This window comes from Dipodomys spectabilis, unplaced genomic scaffold, assembly GCF_019054845.1.
Source record: "Dipodomys spectabilis isolate Male_0828 unplaced genomic scaffold, ASM1905484v1 ptg000108l, whole genome shotgun sequence".
In the NCBI taxonomy this organism is placed as follows: domain Eukaryota; kingdom Metazoa; phylum Chordata; class Mammalia; order Rodentia; family Heteromyidae; genus Dipodomys; species Dipodomys spectabilis.
The window spans coordinates 12704711-12727704 of NW_024870785.1; the positions used below are offsets into that span (position 1 = coordinate 12704711).

Here is a 22994-nt window from a genome sequence, read left to right on the forward strand (position 1 = left end):
CTCACCGAGGCCAAACCTAGCGGGAGGAGGCGCCGCGCGCGCCGGCCGTTCCGCTTCCGGTCCGATGGTGGCGGCGGCGGCGGCGGCGGCGGTGGCGCGTCTTCAGCCTGCTCCCGAGCCGTTTCGGGGGTGGGGGCGATGGATCTCGAGGGCGGGGACGGCGGGATCGCTTTCCGTGGTCTGCCGAGCCGCTCCGGCCCGAAAACGAAGCTGCGGAAGAGAAAGTCTACCCTGTACGCCAGCGTCCCGGAGAAGGGCGCCCGACCCGCGGGGGGTGAGTGCGGGCGGGGAGGCGGGGCCGGGTCGGGAGGGCTCGCGCGGGGCTGGAGATGCCGGAGATGCCGGAGATGCAGATCTTGCCGTCTGATCCTCGGTGTCGGAACTAGATCCAGTGATGAGGCCACACGGTTCCCCGCGGTACAGGCCTTGCGGTCGATCTGTGATCGCGCTCAGACGAGTCACCACTTGGTGACTTTCGGACGGGGCGATTCACTTGTTCCACTTTACTTGCCCCGTAAATGAGCGCGCTGAGGGCTTGGGGGCGAGGCACACGGTGTTGGCCGTGGTGGGGGTCTGGGGAGAGGCTGATATTCCGGTTGCTGCAGTTTCACCTGCAGGAAGGAACCTCCGCTTCCGGTAAGTCAGGTCGCCCTGACCCGGGCCTGGCCCCAAACGTCAACCCTAACGACGAGGGAAATTCTTGCCCTCCCAACGCAGTTTTCCCACGTCCTCATTCTTCCAGGTCCAACTCTCTATAATAATTACCCACCCTGGCTTCACGGCCGCCGCTGTTCTCCGTCCCGATCCAAACATCCTGTCCGTCTGTCTGACATGGAAAAAAACCCTTCTCCTTTCGGACGTGTGTGGTGTGTTTTATCCGGTCGAGACATAACAACACACGGTACAGCACCAGTTTACCAAGCACCAGGCCCTTGAGTTCAAATCCCAGTTACCAGCTAAACTAAACAAGTGCTGGGGACCGGGCTCAGGTGACAGCACCTGCCTCACAAATGGGAACCCCAGAGCGCAAACCCTAGTACCGGTCCATCACCCCAGCCCCGAAAGATAGGACTTGAAGATTGAGAATTAACAGCGATTGACATATAGTAAGCATCAATAACCTATATTTTAATGTACATTTTATGTCGTTTGACATTTATACAAAGTTGTATTCTCAATGATTGATTTACGAGCCAGTTTGATTACACATGTAGCATAACTTGAGTAAGTGCTTAGTTAACTCAGTCCTTGTTTTCAATATGTATTTTAACCTTCTCTTTGTATATTCAGTTGCATGACAAGTTGGTTAAATAAAAGCCAGGGCCATCACCCAATGAGTGAGGCCATCACCGAAGACCTACTAAACCAGAGCTCTACCACTACGCTAAATCCCCAGGCTACCTGTCTCCCTAGTATGTTTAGCTCTAGGCAAATGGCAAGTGGTATGGAAGGACCAGAATTCACCAGAGTGCATTAGCCAGAGGCCAGCCAGAGAAGCATATTTTAAGTTCTGCAGGAGAAACTGCCTTTTATGCCACAATGACCTTCTTGGTTTTGTTTTCCAGATCTCCTTGGAGAAAACATTTATCTGTTCTTGTCTATCATTGCTTTAAGAATACTTAACTGCTTCTTAGTGCAGACGAGCTTTGTTCCAGACGAATACTGGCAGTCTCTTGAAGTTGCACATCACATGGTTTTTAAATATCCTTTTTCAAGTCTTTTTCAGACTATTAACTGAGGTTGCTTTCTAATTTCAAGAAGTTGTCTGCATTTTTTACAAATCATCTCATCAGAGCATATGTTAATGTATACTAATATTTCTCATATATCTTTCAATTTGCTAGAGTAGACATAGCCTTTAGTGTATCTTCCAACTGCTCAGTATTGAGAGTATTACAAACACATTCTTTCTCTGTACTTGGGATACTGAGGCAGGACAATTGCTAGTTCAAAGCTAGCCCTGGCTATACAAAGATTCCAGAGCTGGGTGCTGGTGACTCATGCCTGTAATCCTAGCTACGCAGGAGGCTAAGATCTGAGGATCATGGGTCAAAGTCAGTCCAGGCAGGAAAGTCTGAGACTCTTATCTCCAATAAGCCACTTGGAAAACCAGAAGTAGCGCTGTGGCTCAAGTAGTGCTAGCCTTGAGCTAGCCCAGAGTTCAAGCTCTGCAATCGACCAAAAAAAAAAAAAAATGACATTTTATATGTAGAAGTTAAATAGTGCTTCAACACTCTTTGAACTTAATCCTTAATATGACTAATTATGGTTATTTAACCTGGGAATGGACAGAAAGATTGAGGGGTTATACTTACCCCTTAATTTTTGCAAGCATATACAAGATTCTGCATCTATTGGGGAAAGATAGTGTGCAGTTACTGGTAAGTATAAATAAAGGTAACTAAAATACCTGTGAAAAATATATGAGTGTGAGATGGAATGTAGCTCAGTGTAAAGCCCTTATCTAGCATTCACAGGGCCCAGTTCAGTCCTCAGCCACACACACACACATACACACACATCTGCTGGATTAAATTTAAACCAATATTCCATCCTTCTTTTCAAAGTTAATTAGCACTAATATTATTACTATCAATTTTTTTTGTACTGGTGCTAGGGCTTGAATTCAGGACCTCCTGCTTTTGCTTGGCTTTTAAGCTTTAAGCTGGCATTCTGCCACTTGAGCCACAGATCTATATCTAGCTTTTCTGCTGATTGGAGATCTCTGCTTTGTCTGCCCAAGCTGGTTTCAAACCATGATCCTCAAATCTCAGCCTCCTCAGTATACAAATGTAAGCCACCAGCATCTGGCATAATCACAGAAACTTTTAAACTGTAACTAGTGAAATACACTGTTTTTTTTGTGTGTGTGTGTGTGTGGTGCTAGAGCTTGTCCCCAGGGTCTTACACATGCTTATCTGAGCCACAACCCTGGCCTGTTCATTTATTCTATAATGTACTCTTAAATTTACTATGTTATGTCATATAAAAACTATGATTGTAGATTTTAAAGTAGTTTTTGTATTAGTATCTATGTTGCAGGAATGAGGAAGCATTGTACCTTAATAACTGAGAGCATGGGCTTTGGTGTCAGGCAGACCAGGGTTTAAATCCTGGCTGCCATGTTTAAAAGCTCTGCAGCCTTAGAAAATTACTTACCTTTTGTGTTTTGTTTTCCTCATATACCAAACAGACTAAAACAATACTGAAAGCAACCATCCCAGACCACACAGACATACACTTACTTGAACCTTTTGGGGGTTGTCTTAATCATTTAAGTCAATTAAGAACAACAGGAAATATTAATATTTAAGGCAAAAGTATGTTTGGTAGACAAAACCTCTTTTTAACACCATGAGAATAGATCTTATGTATTAAATGAGATGATTTTTAACCTGTTTGTATACACTTGTGCACAAAAGTCTAAAGTATGCTTTGTTGGTGGTGGTGATGGTCATGGGGCTTGAACTCTGGGCCTGGGCACTGTCCCTGAGCTCTTCAGCTAAAGGCTAACATACTACCAACTTGAGCCACAGTGCCACTTCTGGTTTTCTGGTGGTTTACTGGAGATAAGCGTCTCACGGACTTTCCTGCTCAGGCTGGCTCTGAACCATGATCCTCATATCTCAGCCTCCTGAGTAGCTAGGATTACAGTTCTCAGCTTGTGCTTTGGTTTTAAAAGTGAAAGTCAGCCATAAATATTTTTGGAATTCCAGTGGCAAAAGGCATTTTTGAGGCTGGGAAGGTGGCTCTGGTAGAGTGCTTGCCTTGCATGCATGAGGCCTTGGGTTCGATTCCTCAGCACCACATTAGCAGAAAAAGCTGGAAGTGGTGCTGTGGGTCAAGTGGTAGAGTGTTAGCCTTGAGCTGAAGAACTGAGGGACAGTGCCCAGGCCCAGAGTTCAGGCTCTCCCCCCCAAAAAAAAATTTTTTTTGGGTAATTAGACATTTACATATAATCTTTGAGTACTTAAAGGAATGAAGGAGTAAACTTGGTGGAAGAAAGGCAGTTATAGAAAAACCTACCACATGGCCTTTGTCTTCTTTTACGTGTCAGTTTTAGGGCCTGTAGAAAGAATTGGGAAGGGAGGGGCTCAAACTAGAAAAATGGACAAGCACTGGGGCACAGTGCTGGGAGGGGAGGCACACAGGCCACCAAGGCCTTTCAGGGCTGGGAGTTATTTGTCCTGGGGGTAAGCCTGCCAGGTAGCTGTGACTGACTAATCTGATCAGTGCAGCTGAACTGAAAACTGAACTTGTGAAATTGAATCTAAGGGGCTGGGAAGGTAGCTCAGTGGTAGAGTGCTAGCCTTGAACAAAGCAGGGCTGTTAGCTTGTCTTGACTATATTTACAAGAAAGTTGCTCTACTTTAAAGGCTTGCGCCCCCCCCCCCCCCCCCCAGGCAGGCACGGGGCAGAGGTCAACAGAAGGAGTTTACTAGAGCAGAAGTGGGAAAGGCTTTAAAAAGGGGGAGAGTCTTAGCTAAGAGAATTTTAAGCAGGCTGGAAAGGTGGCTCAGTGGTAGAATGCTTGCCTCAAGCATGCATGAGGCCCTGGGTTCGATTCCTCAGCACCACATAAGCAAAAAAAAAAAGCCAGAAGTAGTGTTGTAGCTCAAGTGGTAGAGCACTTGCCTTGAGCTGAAGAGCTGAGGGACAGCGCCCAGGCCCAGAGTAAGAGAGAGAGGGAGAGAGAAAATTTTAAGCCAGGATGGCTAACCTTGAGAGGAAACCTAGAGAAGGGGGTCCAGGAACCCTGCCTGCTTCTCCAGGGACACAGGCAGGAGGGGGAGGGGAGGGAAGCACAGAAACTGTACATAAACAATTGTCTTTTATTTGGCCCAGCACTTGTAGAGATTATAGGTCCCATAAAATGTCTGGATCCAGTGTCCCATGAAGGGACCATGTGGACTCATTGTCCAGTGAATATTGGAGCCAAATTTGATTACATAAGCCTTTACGCTTATGAGGCTTAAGATTGGGTTCAAGCTTGAGTGGTTTTAGGTTGTGTCCTGAGGAATTTTAGATTATGCCCGCCCAAAATGAGCAACCAACAGAGTTGTCCCAAGAGATAGCAAGGGCGTCCCCAGAGACACTCTGGTCAACTAACATGGAAAGTCAGCAAGAAGAGTCGTTAGTACACAGTTGCTGGGTCCCTTGGTCTATCTGGCCCAGTGGCCTAGGCAGGAGGGGAAGGGCTTGGAACTTGGCATCAAGATTTTGCTCCCTGGAAAGCGGTACCAAAAAGGACTCAGAGCCCCTGGTGGCAGGAAATGGTCACTCACCCAGGAAGAAGGGCAGTTCAACTGCTGGTGGATGTAGAGAGAGCATTCTTCTGGGTGGGCCTGAGATGGGCACAAGGTCCCTGTGGCAGCTCAAACTCCCCAAAGGGGAAAAGCAAAACCACCAAGGGAGCCTTGAGCCAAGTCACACTACCAATGAAAGCGCAGAATACCAACAGCCCAGGGTATCACAGGGACACCAAAGTCACATACAGCAAAGTTTAATGTCAGCAAGCTTGACAGGCTGTCCCTGTTAGATATGGGTACCAGGCTGGGAAAATGGGTGATGGGTCATTTCTTCTAAAGCTGCTTCCTGCTGGGAGGGGCAAAGCAATTAATAGGGGTCCCTAAATTGTCATTCCAGCGGGTTCTGTCTGGGAGGCATTTGATTGACAGTTTGGTATTTACAAAACATTCTCACCAAGAGGGTGAGCAGCTTTAACAGTCAGGCTGTCAACCAGATGCTTCTTGGACTGAAGCAACATCAGCTCAGATTCAAGTCATGGTTCCAATGAAAGCATCCATCCCAGAAGACTACACGGACACAGTCACATACAGCAAAAGCTTATTGTCAGCAGGGGCTGACAAGGCCAGTTCTCAACAGAGAGGGAGAAAGGGCACCAGGCTTTGTTCAGGGGCACTTTTATAGTCAGGGCACTAAGGATGGGAGGAAGTAATCTGTATGCAGCTGAAAGATAGCACATAGCCAGGCAGGGTTTTCTGACTGCAACAGTTAAGACTTAGGCAGCATTTCGTTGATGCTAGAGACAGTAACAAGTACCTGCCTTAGACTGTTATGTCTCTGAGATATAACACACAGATACACTTAGTGGGATACCTGACACAAACTCTAAATGGTTTTTTAAAAATTCTTTTTGTTTGTTTTTTTGGGTCCGGTCATGGGGTCTGAACTGTGGGCCTGGGCGCTGTCCCTCAGCTCTTCAGCTCAAGGCTAGCGCTCTACCACTTGAGCCACAGCACCACTTCCAGCTTTTTTCTTTTTGCTTATGTGGTGCTGAGGAATCGAACCCAGGGCCTCATGCATGCAAGGCAAGCGCTCTACCACTGAGCCACCTTCCCAGCCCCTAAAAATTCTTATATACTAATTAAAATAAACTTTATTCTAAAATAGAATCACCACAATAAAGTAGTTTGATAGCGACTTAAAATTAGAAGTGTGTATGGGCTGCCTATGGGAGGCTGAAGCAGGAAAATCATGAGTTCAAGGCCAGGCTGGGCTTCCTTCCTTCCGGTGGCTCACCCCTGTAATCCTAACTACTCAAGAGACTGAGATGTGAGGATCACAGTTCAAAGCCAGCCCTGGCAGGAAAGTCCAAAAGACTTTTTATCTCCAATTAACCATCAGAAAACTGGAGTGGCACTGTGGCTCAAGTGGTAGAGCGCTCGCCCTGAGCTGAGGAGCCGAGGGACAGAGTCCAGGCCCAGACTTCAAGCTTACAACCAACAACAACAACAAAAAAAAACAGAAAGAAAATTAGTACTGTATTAGATAAATCAATATGAAAATGGAGAGAAAAAAGAGAATGATAAATATACCTTGGGAATGTCCACGCATTGCTCATGGACTTTGGTAGAAGTAGATGGATTTTTGTCTATTTTTATACTAGGAGTAGCTTTGGTTTATTTCCATTCTGTGTGAACCAGGGATGTATTTCAACTCTTCTTCTTTAACTATTGAAGATCTGGATTCCCAGACTCGCCCAAGCACTTCTGTCTGCTCTAGCAGACCTGAGGCTTTACTCATTAATGAGGCAACTGGACAGCCAGGAAGTGGCAAGATGGGTGGTAAGTCCTAATCACTTAACCTGTAAGCAGAAAGCGTATGAAAGAAAAGAGATCCCCACAACAATTGAACTTACAAGTTACTTCTGTCATTGACAGTAAAGTACCAGAGGCACATGCCATATGTTCCTTCCTGATTGAGCCTTAGATAGTGGAATGCAAACCCTGGGAGAAACTGAGCCAGAAGAGACAGCCTTTGAAGGCTGGTACTGTTTCAGAAGTGACCAAGTCCTTGCTTTTTTTTTTACCCAGAATTCAGGAGGAACAGCTGCATACCACTGCCTCTTGTTTGCTGTTCCTCAGAGAAACTCCTTGACATCCTGACCCCTGGCTTAAATGCTTGACATGGCTGGACTTGTACAAGTCCAGAGTGAGAATGGTGTAGAAGCAATCCTTTTCTTTGACTTATTTCAAGATGGAAGTATCAGTTCCTTGTATCCCACTCAAATCTGTGATGTGAATTCTGAAAATACAGTATAAATTCCAAGTAACCCACTTACTAGCATAGAATATGATTTCTTAGTAGGATACAATGTCTAGAATCCAATTTCTTAGTACATTTAGAAAAGGATATGTAACTGTCAGCAGTGTAGTCTTTAACATTCTGAAAAGGCAGGTTTGGCAATTAAGCCTTGCTCCTTGATGCAGATGTAAGGTCAGCCTCCATTTTGTGCCTACATGCATGTGCATGCATTGCTTATAGCTCAGCCTAAAGTGGTGAAACCCTACCTCCTATGTTCTAGTTTAGGAAAATCCTCTTAATTTCATTAAGCATTCTTTTAAGGTACATTAGAAGAGACAGGAAGCTAGTACACGTTAACAGCCTTACCCCCAACAAACAACTTAAACTCTACCATCAAAGTAGTCTTATCTTACATCTTTAATTTGTGAAAAGTAGAATTTAAATCAGATACAGTACTATAAAATACACGAGTATAATCTTCCCAAAAAGATCTGATGCTATCATAGTGCTGTGCTGGGTGTAAATTCTTAAAAACAATGTCTGAGCATGTCTACTGTTCATTTCCATGTTGCCATGGTTTTGGCAATACTAGACTCGCTTGCTAGTTCCCACACAAGATGATGCTAAGCTTCCCCACCTCTAAGTCAAATACTTCATACACTTTGCTCATCACTTTTCTTAGTTGTTTTGCCAGTTGTGTTCTTGGTTCACGTGGTATTGCTGTACCAGAACCCTCACCAACACCATGGAAGCTGTTCTCACTGTACTTGCTCTTTTCTACTATCCTCTGGAAGGTTCCAAGCCTGTGAACAGGTGAGATTTACTACTGTTAACAATTATGTACAAAACTCTAAGGCATACTTTGGAAAAAGCTTAAACTATCAGTGTGTTATAGTATCCAGTAGTTTCTCAAGTGTTTGTAAGTTATGAGAATCACAGCTATTAGTGGATAAATTATACTAAGAACAAGTATAATCCTCAAATTATTGAAAAGACACAGTGTAACAAAGGTACATATAAGTATACAATCATATAGCTATTTAAACCAAAAAGATGCTGTTGGGTTGTTTGTTTTTTTTTTTTTTTCTGCTTATGTGGTGCTGAGGAATCGAACCCAGGGCCTCATGAATGCAAGGCAAGCACTCTACCACTGAGCCACCTTCCCAGCCCTGTTGGGTTTCTTTTATGGGTTTTGTTTTGTTTTGCTTATTTTTGGTGCTAGTCCTGGGGCTTGAACTCAAGCCTGGTCATTCTCTATAAGCTTTTTTGCTCCAGCTTAGCGTGCTGCCATTTGAGCCACAGTTTCAATTCTGGTTTTTTTGGTGGTTAATTGGAGATAAGAGACTCATGGACTTTTCCTGCCTGGGCTGGCTTTGAACTGTAATCCTCAGATCTTAGCCCACTGAGTAGGTAGAATTATAGGCAGGGGCCACTAGTACCTGGCTGTTTTGTTTCTTTTTTTTTTTTTAATACTGTATCATAGTATAAATAGTAAGTTAGCTTCAAATCTAACTGCAGTTCTTTGTGGTCACGTTTCCTTGCTTACAGTGCTAAGTATGTGTCACTGGTGGCATTTGCCTTCATAATTCGTCCCACAGCCGTCATCCCATGGATACCTCTACTCTGCACACATTTCTGGCAAGCACGGAGAAAGCTCCCGCTTACTCTACATCATTTCTTACCTGTAGGGTAAGTATGGCTACAATTCACCTGTTAAGTTCACTAACCTGTAAATGAGAGACTGGGAATAAGGTTTTATATCCTTCAGTTCATTATATCTTCCAATGTCAGCCAAAACTTTTACCCATCCAAAAAAAATTCTAAGAAAAATGTTACAGGAAAATGAGCAAAATGAAGAGCAATTTCAAAATAGTATCTAAAGGGCATCTCTTTGGTCATGGTGGAAGTGAACATTTTAAAATGGCCGTAACACACATCTGCCCAATGGCAAAAAGCTCTATGGAACCCATAAATATTCCTGGAAGAATGTAAACTGACAAAACCTGTTTGGAAATTTTTTTTTTTTTTTTTTTTGTCAGTTGTGGGGCCTGAACTCTGGGCCTGGGTACTATCCCTCAGCTCTTCAGCTCAAGGCTAGCGCTCTACCACTTGAGCCACAGCACCAATTCCAGCTTTTTTTTCTTTTTGCTTATGTGGTGCTGGGGAATCGAACTCAGGGCCTCATGCATGCAAGGCAAGCGCTCTACCACTCAGCCACTTTCCCAGCCCTGGAAAATTCTTAAGTACTGAAGCTGACCTTTGTAGACTAGCAATCACAGCCCTATATACAAGTATAAGATGAACACAAAAGAATGTTCACAGCAGGGCTGGGAAGGTGGCTCAGTGGTAGAGCGCTTGCCTTGCATGCCTGAGGCCCTGGGTTCGATTCCTCAGCACCACATAAGCAAAAAGAAAAAGCCAGAAGTGGTGCTGTGGCTCAAGTGGTAGAGCACTAGCCTTGAGCTGAAGAGCTGAGGGACAGTCCCCAGGCCCAGAGTACAGGCACCATGACCGGACCGCAAAAAAAAAAAAAGAATGTTCACAGCAGATGAGAAAATGATATTGGGCTATGTGAACAATACATAATATATGCATATCTGAAATAACATCATGAAATGCCTCGATGTAATTAATACACTAAAAAAAAATGAGAAAGACAATGACAGAAAAAAAAAAACAGGCTTGCATCAGCAACGGGGGGTGGGGGGGGTTTGGAAGGGTTGCTAACAAAGATGATGAATAGGAATGTAGCCTGTGTAGTTTATGTGCATGTATGAAAATTAAACAATGAAAACTGCTGAAATTGGTGTTTGTTTTTTTTTTGGGGGGGGGGGGGGTCCGGTCGTGGGGTCTGAACTCTGGGCCTGGGCACTGTCCCTCAGCTCTTCAGCTCAAGGCTAGCGCTCTACCACTTGAGCCACAGCGCCACTTCCGGCTTTTTTCTTTTTTGCTTATGTGGTACTGAGGAATCGAACCCAGGGCCTCATGCATGCAAAGCAAGCGCCCTACCACTGAGCCACCTTCCCAGCCCTGAAATTGTTTTTAAGACAAGGGGAATGGAGGGTGGAGGAGAGTGAAGACAGGGAGGTAGATAGGGATACTCTACAAATGTGGAAATGTGACCACCCTCTACCTCCCATTCAACTAATGTATGGTAGTAAGAAAAGAAAAAGGAATGTTTGTGATTTGGGGGGAGGTATGGATCCAGCGGTAGAGTTCCAGCCTAGAAGTCGTGAGACTCTTAAGTTCAGGACTATCACAAAAAAATGAAAAATAAAAAAAACAGTGGAATCAAATCCTCCATCCCTACAACTAATGTATTCTACCAAAAAAAAAAAAGTATCAATACTTCTTAACGGCTGAAAATGGGCACATGGAATATAGTGTGTTAGTACAGTTACACAGATGCTATCATAAATGACTAAATTGCCTCATGCAGGAAAACAGTTCAGTCTCATACGCATGTTGAAGGAAGGACTGTGGGAACAAGAGTACATATGATTCCATTCTAAAATTCAAAGAAGGGAGAACTGTGCCACAACTTGAACATGGGCTTGATTTGTTGACTAAGTTCTACCTAGAAAATGGCAGGATTGGGCTGGGAAGGTGACTCAGTGGTAGAGCGCTTGCCTTGCATGCATGAGGCCCTGGGTTCGATTCCTCAGCACCACAAGCAAAAAGAAAAAAGTCGGAAGTGGCACTGTGGCTCAAGTGGTAGAGTGCTAGCCTTGAGCTGAAAAGCTGAGGGACAGCGCCCAGGCCCAGAGTTCAGGCCCCATGACTAGATCCAGAAAAAAAAAAGAAAATGGCAGGATTGGGGGACATCACTCCCTAGACTAGGTATTAGACTGTGGCTTCCACCATACTGCTAGTCTGCCTTTCGCTAGGCCAACTCACCCAGGGAAAAGCCAGGCAGCCATGAGGCAGTCTGAGGACTGAGTCCTGCCAACTGCAAGAGTGTTTGAAAACCAATCTCTTTCCTCTGTCCTCCATCAAGCCTAAAGCCAAGAGTTTGACTAAAAATCTTGAGCCAGAGGCACCTTGGGATTTTATAGGAACTATAAAATACTGTAATTTTAGGTTGGTAAGTTTTGGGAAAATTTAATAATAATGGATAATAATTGTTTTAAAGTTTGCTAAATTTATCTTCTCATCTGTGAAAGATATTTCAAAAAGTATAAATCCATATTCAGCTGTTGAAGTTGGAAAAGGTTTGGTTTTTATCAGTCATGAGGCTTGAACTCAGGGCCTGGGCACTGTTCCTGAGCTCTTTCATTCAAGGCTAGTACTTTACCACTTTGAGGTTCAGAATGTGAATCACATTTGCTTTTTTTTTCTTCTTTTTCAGATTTGTAGCTTTTAGTTCATCTCTGATCATTGATCGCATTTTTTTTGGCCAAGTAAGTAAAAATTATAAAGTATTTAATAGCTATCTTTATTTTAACCATTTTTTGCACTGAAACTTCAAGCTGGATGCTTAATCCATTTATATCTTAATCCATTAATATTTCAGAACAGAGGCAAATTTTCAAGAAATGCTGATACATTTTTTTTGTTTTAAAGATTTTCAAGCTATACCTGAGAGTTCAAACAGAATCCAGTATTTGGGAGGCTGAGGCAGGAGTACTTAGTTTGAGGCCAGTCTAGACTATAAAAATTAAACAATATAAATAACTTTTAGTGTATGCTCTTGGTTTTCTTTTTTGTGATTTCTAAGATGAATTCCTAGTTGATGTTCAGAAGAGTACTTAATGTTTCCGTTGAGAATAATAAAAGCTAAAATTGACTTTGGTTGACCCTTAGTCATCTATACATCAACCAAAATAAGTATTCTATTCCTTAATTATTTGGTTTTCAAAATAACTAGGTAAGCTGGGCACCAGTGGCTCACGCCTATAATCATAGCTACTCAAGAGGTTGAGATCTGAGGATCACCATTCAAAACCAGCTCAGGCAGGAAAAGTCCATGAGACTCTTATCTCCAATAAACCACCAGAAAACTGGAAACAGTGCTGTGGCTCAAGTGGTAGAGTGCTCACCTTGGGCTGAAGAGTTGAGGGACAGCACCCAGGCCCACAGTTCAAGCCCCATGACCAACAAAACAAAACAAAACACAGTTGGCTCATGCCTGAAATCCTATCTACTCAGGAGGCTGAGATCTGAGGACCGTGGTTTAAAGCCAGCCTGGGCAGGAAAGTCTATGAGACTCTTATCTCCAATAAACCACTAGAAAACCAAACTGACACTGTGGTTCAGACAGTAGAGCACTAGCCTTGAGCTGAAGAGCAGAGAGATAGTGCCCAAGCCCAGAGTTCAAGCACCACAACCCACAAAAACAAAACAAAAAAACCTAGGAAATGGCTTTTGGTTGTTTGTACGTCCTTGGCAGAAGTCACTTCTTTGTGTGTGCTTGTGTGCACGTCAGTACTGGAGCCTGAAGCCTGCACTCTTGCTTGGCTTTTTCACGCAAGGCTAATATTCTACCACGTGAGTCACACATCCACTTCCAGATTTTTGCTAATTGGAGATAAGTCTCTAGAATTTATCTGTCTGAGCTGGCTCTGAACCTTGGTTCTCAGATCTCAGCTTCTGAGTAGCTAGGATTAAAAGGCATGAGTCCCAGCTGCTTAGCTAGAAGTCATTCTTGAATGAATTAAGTCATCTGTCAATTTGAAACTTGGTGCTCTCATACCTAGCTGTGATCTTACACAAGTTTCAGATCTTTCTTTCCATGACTCTGTTTGTTTGGTTTTTTTGTTGGTCGTAGGGCTTGAACTCTGGGCCTGGGCGCTGTCCCTGCGCTCAAGATGAGCTCTCTACCTCCTGAGCCACAGCGCCACTTCCCATGACTTCTTATTCTGGAAGTAATTCTGGTTCTTGATGTTTGAAGGTTAAATGGGAAAAATCATGTAAAATGCTTTTATTACAGCAGTTCCTAGCATGAGTGAATACTTAATGTTACCGATTATTAATTTACTGTCATTGTCTGCTTTGTGCTATACATGTTTTTTGTTGTTTTTTGGTTTTTGTTGGTCCTGGGGCCTGAACTCTGAGCCTGGGCACTGTCCCTCAGCTCTTCAGCTCAAGGCTAACACTCCACCACTTGAGCCGCAGCACCACTTCCAACTTTTTCTGCTTATGTGGTGCTGAGGAATCGAACCCAGGGCCTCAGGCATGCAAGGCAAGCACTCTACCACTGAGCCATCTTCCCAGCTCTATATACAAGTTTTAATATTTACAGTTTTACCTAACCAAGTAATATTATGAAACACTGCACACTAAGAGTAAAATTATTAGTATAGATACCACACATATCCTCTACTAAGTTTTCACAGCTTATCTCTTACTGGATATAAAACTTTGCCAAAATATGTATAAACATTTAATCATGTTAGAGACTCCTTATAGATCTCAAACCCAGTGTTTTACAAATTAACAAAGAATGCATCAATATTAGGAAAGAAAATGTCATTAAGGATGATTGCAATTGAGTCCCCAGTACCATAAAAAATGATTTCATAGTTAATCAAAACTATTAATGTAATCTGTTTATCACATTTCCTCATACCAAAGATTAACACTTGACACTAACACATCTGTTTCTTTTCCCTTCAACTCTGCCAGTGGACTCTGGTGCAGTTTAATTTCTTGAAATTTAACGTGCTGCAGAATTTGGGAACATTTTATGGCTCTCATCCGTGGCACTGGTACTTCAGTCAAGGATTTCCAGCTGTCCTGGGTACGCACTTACCCTTCTTTATCCATGGCTGCTTTCTAGCCCCAAAGAGGTACCACATACTCATGGTGTCTGTGCTATGGACACTGTTAGTTTATAGGTAAGAGTCTATGTGTTCAAGTAGTTTTTCTACTAAGAAGTTAAATTAACAGAAGTATTGATTGTGAGGATTTGATTTAGTGGGGATTATTTTAGAAGACCAAAGAAGTAGTAACTGTGCACATGGTCAGGTAAAAGTAATTCACATACAGCACTTGCTTGACTAGGGCTATACTCCATTTCTTAAATTTTATTTACCTTAAGTAGACAAGAAACTACCAAAACTTTAAGCATTAGCTGGGCATCAATGGATCATGTCTGTAATCCTAGATCTGAGGATGTGGTTCAGTTAGTCTAGGCAGGATGGAGAGCACTAGCATTGAGCAAAAAAGCAGTTCAGGGACAGCATCCAGGCCCTTAGTTTGAGGCCCTATTCTGGCACCAAAAGGAAAAAAAGAGAAAAAAGCATCAAAGGAGCAATGATACAGTATTCTAATATGTATATTCCAAATTTGATTACTACTTGACTGGTTAATAAATATCTCTTTATGAATGAAATTTCCTAACAAAAATGACTGATGCTTAAAAATTCAGTGTCCAATACTTAAAAAAACAGATCATGTTGTACTTCATTTAAATTATCAGTCATGTGACATTTGAAACAATGTTTTCTTTTATCTTTTATTATAGCATGTTAGGTCACAAAGAATTCAGGTTCATCTACTCAGTTTTACCATTTTGTATGGTGTTCTGTGGTAAGTATCTTTTATTTAATATAAACAATCTATAGAAAGTTAAAACAGTACTTTTGAACTAATTTGTTTTCAGCCAAGCTGTGTGAAAATTGCTTTTTAATTAGTTATTAATTGTAGTACTTCTTTTTCATTTAATATATGAGTCTTTTAAGACTATTTTGGTTGAGAGGCCTCACAATCTTGAGTTTTAGTGTCCCATTCTAAAACCAAACTACCCTTTCCATCATGGAAACACTGAAAGTACACAGATAGTGGAAGATAGTAGAGAAGGTGGTAAGGTTTCCTTAGCATTGGTTTTTCTGGTTAGTTACCAGTCAGTAAATTTGATGTGATTAGCACGGGGAGGCTCACTTTCCCATCCTCCTCACTGTCTTGGTGAGGAGGAAATCATGAGTTGTTGCCATGTAGTCTCTGGACTTAATGTCCAAAGCTTAGAAAAATATGTCTATCAAGCATGCACAACATAGCAGAATCTAGCATCTCAATTACATTTTTGAAATACGCATTCAACACCACTCCCTTAGGCTTCTATTGTGAGTCTAGCAATATGATTTTCTTTCCAGCTCTCTTTTACTAGATAAAAATGATCACAATTAAAAGGACAGGTACAGGCCAAAGGAATTGACTGCTTGTTTCTTAATCATCAATGACAGTAGCACAGCTTATGCTGTTCCCTTACAAATATATTTAGAAATAAAAAATAAGACTGCCAGTGTTAACAGTTCTATGTGCCTGTCTCCACATAGGATACTCATTAGCCCACCTGAAATCATGGAAGAAAGCCGCCCTCAGTTTCCTGTTTTTATCAAATACGCTTCTTGCATTCTATACTGGTTTAGTTCATCAACGAGGCACCCTTGATGTCATGAGTCATATTCAAAAAGTCTGTCACAGCAGTCCCAATAAATCTTCGGCCTCAATACTTATACTGATGCCATGCCACTCTACTCCTTATTACAGGTAATAAAAGTTGTTTTACAGGCCCCTCATAGGTGGTGCTGCCATGTTGGAGGGCTGGGAATGTGGCTTAGTGGTAGAGTGCTTGCCTAGTATGCATGAAACCCTGGGTTCAATTCCTCAGCACCATATAAGCAGAAAAAAAAAGCCCGAAGTGGCGCTGTGGCTCAAGTGGTAGTGTGCTAGCCTGAGCTGAAGAGCTGAGGGACAGCCCAGGCCCAGAGTTCAGGCCCCACGACTGGACCACCACCCCCCCCCCCCCCCAAAAAAAAAAAAAAAAAAAAAAAGAAAACAAATTCAAACTTAGCTGAGGGATATAGTCCAGTGATAGAGGTCCAAGATTTAATTCCCAACACATACACACACTCCCTCTCTCTAAAAATCCCAGATCTTAATCAGTTGATCAATGGTAATTTAAAACTCATTATGGATCTGGTGCCATAGTCTAGCACTCAGGACCTTGAGGCAGGAGGATGATCTAGTCATTCAAGCTATGATGAATTCCTTTTTAGTGTAGGAAGGGAAAAGAACAAGAATCCTTTCCACTTGTAGTTTTTGTCTCTTGCCAAGTAACCCTTTAGAGAACTGCTCTAAAACAAGTTAACTTACCTGGTCTTATAGCACACTTAAGACTTCTGAAACAGTGCATTAATGTTAGATTATGTAGTCCTGAAGCTCTGGAAATAGCGCTCCATACTTTAGTTTGGGTGTGTAGATTTGTTGTTGCATGGGAGAACTGAAGTCTCCATCTCTGATAAGACACACTAAAGGCTTGCTGCCTCTTCCCCTTAACTGCAATGCAGTTTATGCATTCACATCTCCCATTTTTCTAAGTATGTATCTTAAAAACTAACATGAGAAATCCACTACTTTTTTACTTCTAACTATTACGGTAACTGATTCTTCTCCTAGCCATGTTCACTGTCCACTTCCAATGCGATTTCTCCAGTGTCCTCCAGACTTGAGTGGAAAAAGTCAGTATCTTGATGAAGCAGATGTGTTTTACCAAAACCCCTTGAAGTGGTTACATAAGGAATTTCCTGAGAATGCATCACTACCTACTCACTTGATCATCTTTAGTGCTTTGGAGGAGGTGAGTAATATGGAAGAAGAAAATTCACTTACTGTATTTCACTTTAGGATTAGCAAAGACTGAAGTCAATGAAAAATATAGCTTGTTTTGTGGCCCCTTTTAATGCCTGTAATCAATTAGTCTTTTCTCTACTAAAAATTAGCTCCAGTTTTGTACCTGTCAAGGTACACTGATTACCATCCAAAAGTTACTTGTTTTGCCAGTCCTAGAGCTTGAACTCGGGACCTAAGCCATGTCCCTGACCTTTTATGTTCAAGGCTAATGCCCTACCATTTGTGCCACAGCTTCACTTCTGGCTTTCTGGTGGTAGATAGTCTCATGGATTTTCCCTGCCCAGGCTGGCTTCCAACTACCATCTTCAGCTCTCAGCTTCCTGAACAGCTACAGCTAGAACTACAAGTGTGAGCCACTAGTGCAAGCCCAAAAGCTAATTTTTTATTAAGGAAATCCTGAATAGAGGGAAAAGTTTCAAAGTAGCACTCAAGAACTGGCTGGGGACTTTGGTGCTTTGCTTTTGATTGGTGGTACTGGGATTTTGTGATTGCTAGACAGATACTCCTAACCACTTGAGCCACATCCCCAGTCCTAGAATAGGCCATCCTAAAATTTTCTGAAACATTACTCAGCAAAATGTATCCTTCACTTACAGTAACATTTATTACTTCTAGGAAATAAGTGTTTTCCTAGCTGCAAGAAATTATGAGAGGACTGCTATTTTCTTCCACACTCACTTGCCAGAAGGTCGAACTGGAACTCACATATATGTCTATGAACAAAAGGCAAATGGGAAACTCAAAGAAAGATGAAACTTAACTGTTCAGAATTTCTAGAGACGGTATGGTGTCTGACATCACTGGATGGAGACATTCCGACAACACTTCAGTCAATGCCAAAGTTGGACTCATTCCTTGCAATAAACTATTATGAGCAGCGCAAATATCATTACTGAGGAATTGTATAAAATATCACAAAGTTAAAAAAAATACAATGCCAGAATTTAAATAAAGACCTTTAGTTTTCCTCATGGTGTAGGTTTTATTGTTTCTTCCACAATATTCAGATGTGCAAGAAATTTCACAAGAGAACAAACCAGCAAGCTCTTAAGAGGACAGCATACTCTTCACAAGTCAACGGGCTCTTGAACCCACAAAAAGACAAGAAATGTAAGAGTATAAAATGTTAGAGATGAAGTCCCAGCAAAACATACTTTTTTCAAGCTCTACTGCAAATCAAACATAGTGTTAATTACACGTCGTCATGTATGAATTGGACTTGTTAAGCTCAGAAGACTGAGAGGAAGTCTTACTTCATGCACAAAATCTGTTGCATGCCTGGCTTCCATAATAAAACTACTTTTTTTTTTCCAGTACCCTCCCCCCAAATTTCAACAAAGCTAAATTATAGGAAAATGCAGGTTAGTAAGCTTTTGACTGATGCTTCTGAGTAATAATATGAAGCCATCAAACTGATCTTTTGAAAATGGAAGGAGAAAACACGTTGATAATTTCATGTTAAGTTTCAACACCAAACAACTGTAGAAAGCATCCGTATGTCTCTTAAGTTTCCTAATGTAATATTAACCAGGGAATCAGTATTTAGGGTCAAAAGGTAAGTGCCCCAATTCTATTTCAAGGTTTGCCATGTGTCTTCCGTGAGTGCGCCCATACTTATGCCATTTACCTTCCCTTTTATAAGGCTGTGGCTGCAGGTGCTTCTGCTCCTGTTTTCGATGCCTGGAGTTTTCAATATTTACCATACGTTGCTTTTTATCAGGTCGACTGAAAGTAGTAAACACATTTTTCATCTATGTTAGAGTTCTATGTATTTAATTTAAAACAGTTTTCATGTTTTTCTCCACTAATCTACTCATCTGAGCACTCTGCAGAAAGATGTTAATACGATTTATAATTCTAACATAACCATACCAAAAATAGAAAAAAATAACTATTAGCAAGAAGGGGAAATACTGAACAAATGACAAAGGAACAGAAATGTGACAATAAAATAATGAGATGTTTCTATTATTCCTCCTTTCTATAAAAGCCAGTTCCTCCCCACATAGCTCACACCCCTCAGGGTGCATACAACTCTACACACCTCTTAAAGGCAAAGCAAAACTAAGTCTCTAGCTCTGCCTCCCACACAGCACAAGTTTCCTCACCCTCCAGGATCAGGTTTCCATCAGAAGTCACAGTCTACAAGCCATCCACGGCCACCCAATTCCCAAGCCAAGAAACATTTTACCAAAAAGGTCTTGTCCCGAAAACATGTGACCCACAACTTGAATGTTTTCCAGATGTCTTTCTGCTGTCTTGTCCATCTCAGCATCTTCTACAGTTCTAGCAGCCCTATTCCCCAGGGTTGGCAAATCTAACCTGGCAGGTCTAGCCATGTAAGTAAGTGCCAGTGAAGCCTCTCCAGATGAATGTCAGTGAGTACCTCCCAACAATTCGCATTTCTAGTTCCTTTGACCTTCAACTTCTAGTATTCTAGTCTGAATGATACCACTATCCAACACACATTCCGGAAATCTAGAAGACACTTCTAGAAACAAGTTTACCTAGTCTTTCTACTTCTGTTCAATGTTCATTAGCTCATGTCTATATTATAGTAACCATCAGATTCTAGTCTAACATCTTCCCAATCAATCCTCCAAACTGTTGCTAATAATCTGAAAGGCAACATAACTTCGCTTACTACAAAATTCTATTCATATCTGTCTTACAAAACAAACCTTTCAAATTAGAAATCAAATCAAATCAAATTAGATCCCTCATCATCTTTTCTTCCTTGAAGTTAGTTTTGTCTTCCTATCTCCAAATCTTTGCAGTTGACTTACTTGAGTGGAATGCCTCCTCCTTTTAAATCAAAAGTACTGAAAGACCAGTCCACTCACCAAACCTTTCAAGTATCTTCACATAGCCTAAGGCCACCACATACATGCCTCCATAGTTTCACTTATCATAGTTACATTTCCTCAAAGCAACCTCTCAACATTTGCTGATTATTGCACTAGACAACAGAAATCAGTCTCATTATTTTATAGACACATTACATTTATTCATAAAGGTTTAGTAATATAGGGCTCTTAAAGATAAAAAGTGAAATTAACATTTGAACATTAGGGGAGTTTCATGTTACAGAATAAAACGGACAATAGATAAAATGTTATGAATACACTGAATGTCTAGATTGCTGAGTTTGCTTCATCAAGCCACTACCCTTCCTTAGCAATAATAATAGTCCCATTGAAGTGTTAGGTATAATAAATTGGTACATGGAGTGGAAAAATGAAAATGGGTGGGCCATTAGAACTGTGAGCTCTTCTGACTTCAGAGTAAAATTTCTGTTGTTCACTTTCTAGCCTCTTAAACTAACCAAATAAAAGATTAAATATTAAGTAATTTTCCCTAAGGTAATGATAGTTTCATATAAAACTGAAACTGAAAAATCAAAACTGGCTAGATGAAGAATTATATAGCCTTATTTTTTAAATCATTTGCTCAAATCAAAGTGATGCTATATTAAACTTTCATCTGCAATAGCAGTGCTTTTCAAACTATACCCTTAAGACATTTCTCTTAGAAATAGTAACATTCCAAGACACTCCTCAAATGTTAAAAATGCTTTCTTGCTCTACAACTGTTAGAAACTATTATAATAACATGGGTTTATGTAAACCGACCTGGGTCCATGTGGAGGGGGTAAAGGGTGAGCAAAATATCTGTGTATGTGTTCATCCAACTTCTTAAACACGTCATCATTATCTACTTGATACTCCTTCATGTTGCTAAGATAATCTTTAACATCATTAACAAAGTCCAGGAAGAGCTTCTGATCATGTCGAAACAGACCATTGAGGAAAAACTTACTGATGAACTGATCAAGTTCTTTCCAGTGATGAAAAGCTCTCAGTTCTTTTAACAAGTACCTTTCCATTATTTGTCTAAATTCTTCTATCCTTACAGGATTCACTATATTAAAGGGACTTATCTTGGATTCCAGTCGAGCGCATTCAAATATATTAGAACACGTTTTTCTGAAAGAGGGACGCTTTTCCCTATAGTTGTGCTCAGAACTGTCCTTCGGTGGATCTGCATTTCTTCCGTATTCTTCAAAGTGTACTGGCTTCTCTTTCCTTCTGTCCTGTTGCACAGTGGGACCTCTGCAGTCCTGGTTTGGTCTAGGTGACCTAAATGGTGGGTACAAATAGTCACTAAAAATTGTTCTTGGTTTCTCAGCTGCTGTTTCCTTTGGCGTGCCGAATCTTTTATTGCCCTTTTCATCAAAGATATTCTTCGTAGTATCTTTAAAATGTCGGAAAGTGGATTTAACTGAATCTGAGAACTTTTTCAGATTTTCCTTTACAGCTTCCTTAGCCTGCTTAATTTTTTCTTTATGATGCCTTACAAACTCCTTGGTAGAATTTTTCATGGCATCAAATGTCTCCTTAACTGTTCCTAGGAGTGTTTCCTTTGATTTGCTCTTAGCCCTGTGGCTTCCTCTGCTCCCTTTCTTTTTAACATCTGTTTCTTCTTTCCCATTTTGATCTTTTGCCTCCACATACAGTCGTTCCCACAGATCAGAGCGTTGCTGCTCAAAGATTAACTTCTGTTCCATCTCAGTGAGCCTCTGCTGTAAAAGCACAATTTCCTTTTTTTCATCCAGTGCACTGGCAGATTCGGAGTTGTCCTGGGGCTGGGTGTTTAACTGCTGGAGTTCCAGCCTCAAAGCCAATGCTGCCAGCCGTTCTCTCTCCAGCTCGGTCCTTAGCATCCTTGCTTCTGCTGACAGAGTGTCCCTTTGACTAAGGAAGGTGTGTGTTTTCTGTTTTTCCTGTTCCAAATGCTGCTTAAGTTTCTGATTTTCTGAATGTAATTCAAGATTGGTCCCTTTATCTTCCAATATTCTTATCTGTTCCCTTAGTTTCCTTAACTCTTCCTGTAATAGAGATATGGCTTTTTCGTCCTTCTCCAGAGTTAATTTTAGATACTGATTTTCTGTAGCAAGGTTATTTTTCTGAGTTTCAAAGGAAATCTTTCCGGCTTCAGTAATGGTCCAACAACTGGCAAGATTTTCTTTCAATGACTAAATTATTTTTTTAAGGAGAAAACAAAAAAAATGTTAAAAAGCTCAATTTGAATCTTCAATACGTATCACCAATTAATATATTTCTCTGTTCCTATTTTTTGTGTGAATCCTGGGGCTTGAACTCAGGAACTATGTGCTGACCCTTAAGCTATTTTTTGTCAATCATTGGACTTGAACTCAGAGGCCTACGCACTGTACCTGAGCTTTTTTTTTTTTTTTTTTTGCCACCTTGAGCCACATGTCCACTTCTGATTTTCTGATGGATAACTGGAGATAAGAGTATCATAAACTTTCCTGCCCAGGCTGGCTTTGAACTGAGATCCTCAGAGCTCAGCATCCTGAGTAGCTAGGATTATAGGCCAGCACCCAGCTTTCCTGAGCATTTTTGCTCAAGCTAGAGCTCTATTACTTGAGCGACAGCTTCAATTGTGGCTATTTGGTAGTTAGTTGGAAGTAAGAGATTCATGGAAGCTGGGGCTGATGGCTCACACCTGTAATCCTAGCTACTCAGAAGGCTGAGATCTGAGGATCGCGGTTCAAAGCCACCCGGGCAGGAAAATCTGTGAAACTCTTATTTCCAATAAACCACTAGGAAACCAGAAGTGGCGCTGTAGCTCAAGTGGTAGGGCACTCGCCTTGAGCTGAAGAGCTGAGGGACGGCGCTCAGGCCCAGAGTTCAAGCCCCATGACTGACAAAAAAAAAAAAAAAGAGATTCATAGACTTTTCCTGCCAGGAATGGCTTTAAAACAAGATCCTCGTATCTCAACCTCCTGA

At 41.6% G+C, this 22994-nt stretch overlaps 2 protein-coding genes across 6 annotated transcripts in view; one reads left to right on the forward strand and one right to left on the reverse strand.

The window, feature by feature from the left end:
- The first annotated feature begins 58 nt into the window (after nucleotides 1–58).
- On the forward strand, nucleotides 59–18152 carry Pigb (phosphatidylinositol glycan anchor biosynthesis class B). Of its 4 annotated transcripts, none has more exons than XM_042687787.1 (12): nucleotides 59–274; nucleotides 1566–1698; nucleotides 2261–2381; nucleotides 6984–7088; nucleotides 8231–8361; nucleotides 9097–9237; nucleotides 11897–11948; nucleotides 14173–14384; nucleotides 15014–15078; nucleotides 15825–16038; nucleotides 16948–17128; nucleotides 17797–18152. In XM_042687787.1, the coding sequence occupies exons 1-12, from the start codon at nucleotides 139–141 to the stop codon at nucleotides 17932–17934; spliced, it is 1629 nt and encodes a 542-aa protein (XP_042543721.1). In that variant the 5' UTR covers nucleotides 59–138; the 3' UTR covers nucleotides 17935–18152. The 4 variants fall into 4 exon arrangements, with proteins under 4 accessions (XP_042543721.1, XP_042543722.1, XP_042543724.1 ...); XM_042687788.1 differs by having other exon boundaries at nucleotides 62–274; nucleotides 1566–1701; nucleotides 2264–2381; XM_042687790.1 differs by lacking the exon at nucleotides 16948–17128 and having other exon boundaries at nucleotides 62–274; nucleotides 17797–17880.
- Ccpg1 (cell cycle progression 1) overlaps nucleotides 18135–22994 on the reverse strand; it is a 39581-nt gene continuing 34721 nt past the window's right edge. The window contains exons 8-10 of one of the 2 annotated variants that reach the window (XM_042687786.1): nucleotides 20814–22216; nucleotides 18809–18906; nucleotides 18135–18265 (exon numbers count right to left, since the gene is read on the reverse strand). In XM_042687786.1, the coding sequence (XP_042543720.1) occupies nucleotides 18249–18265; nucleotides 18809–18906; nucleotides 20814–22216 (1518 nt within the window). In that variant the 3' untranslated portion in view covers nucleotides 18135–18248. Of the gene's footprint in view, nucleotides 18907–20813; nucleotides 22217–22994 lie in introns of both variants that reach the window. The other variant, XM_042687785.1, reaches the window with a different exon arrangement.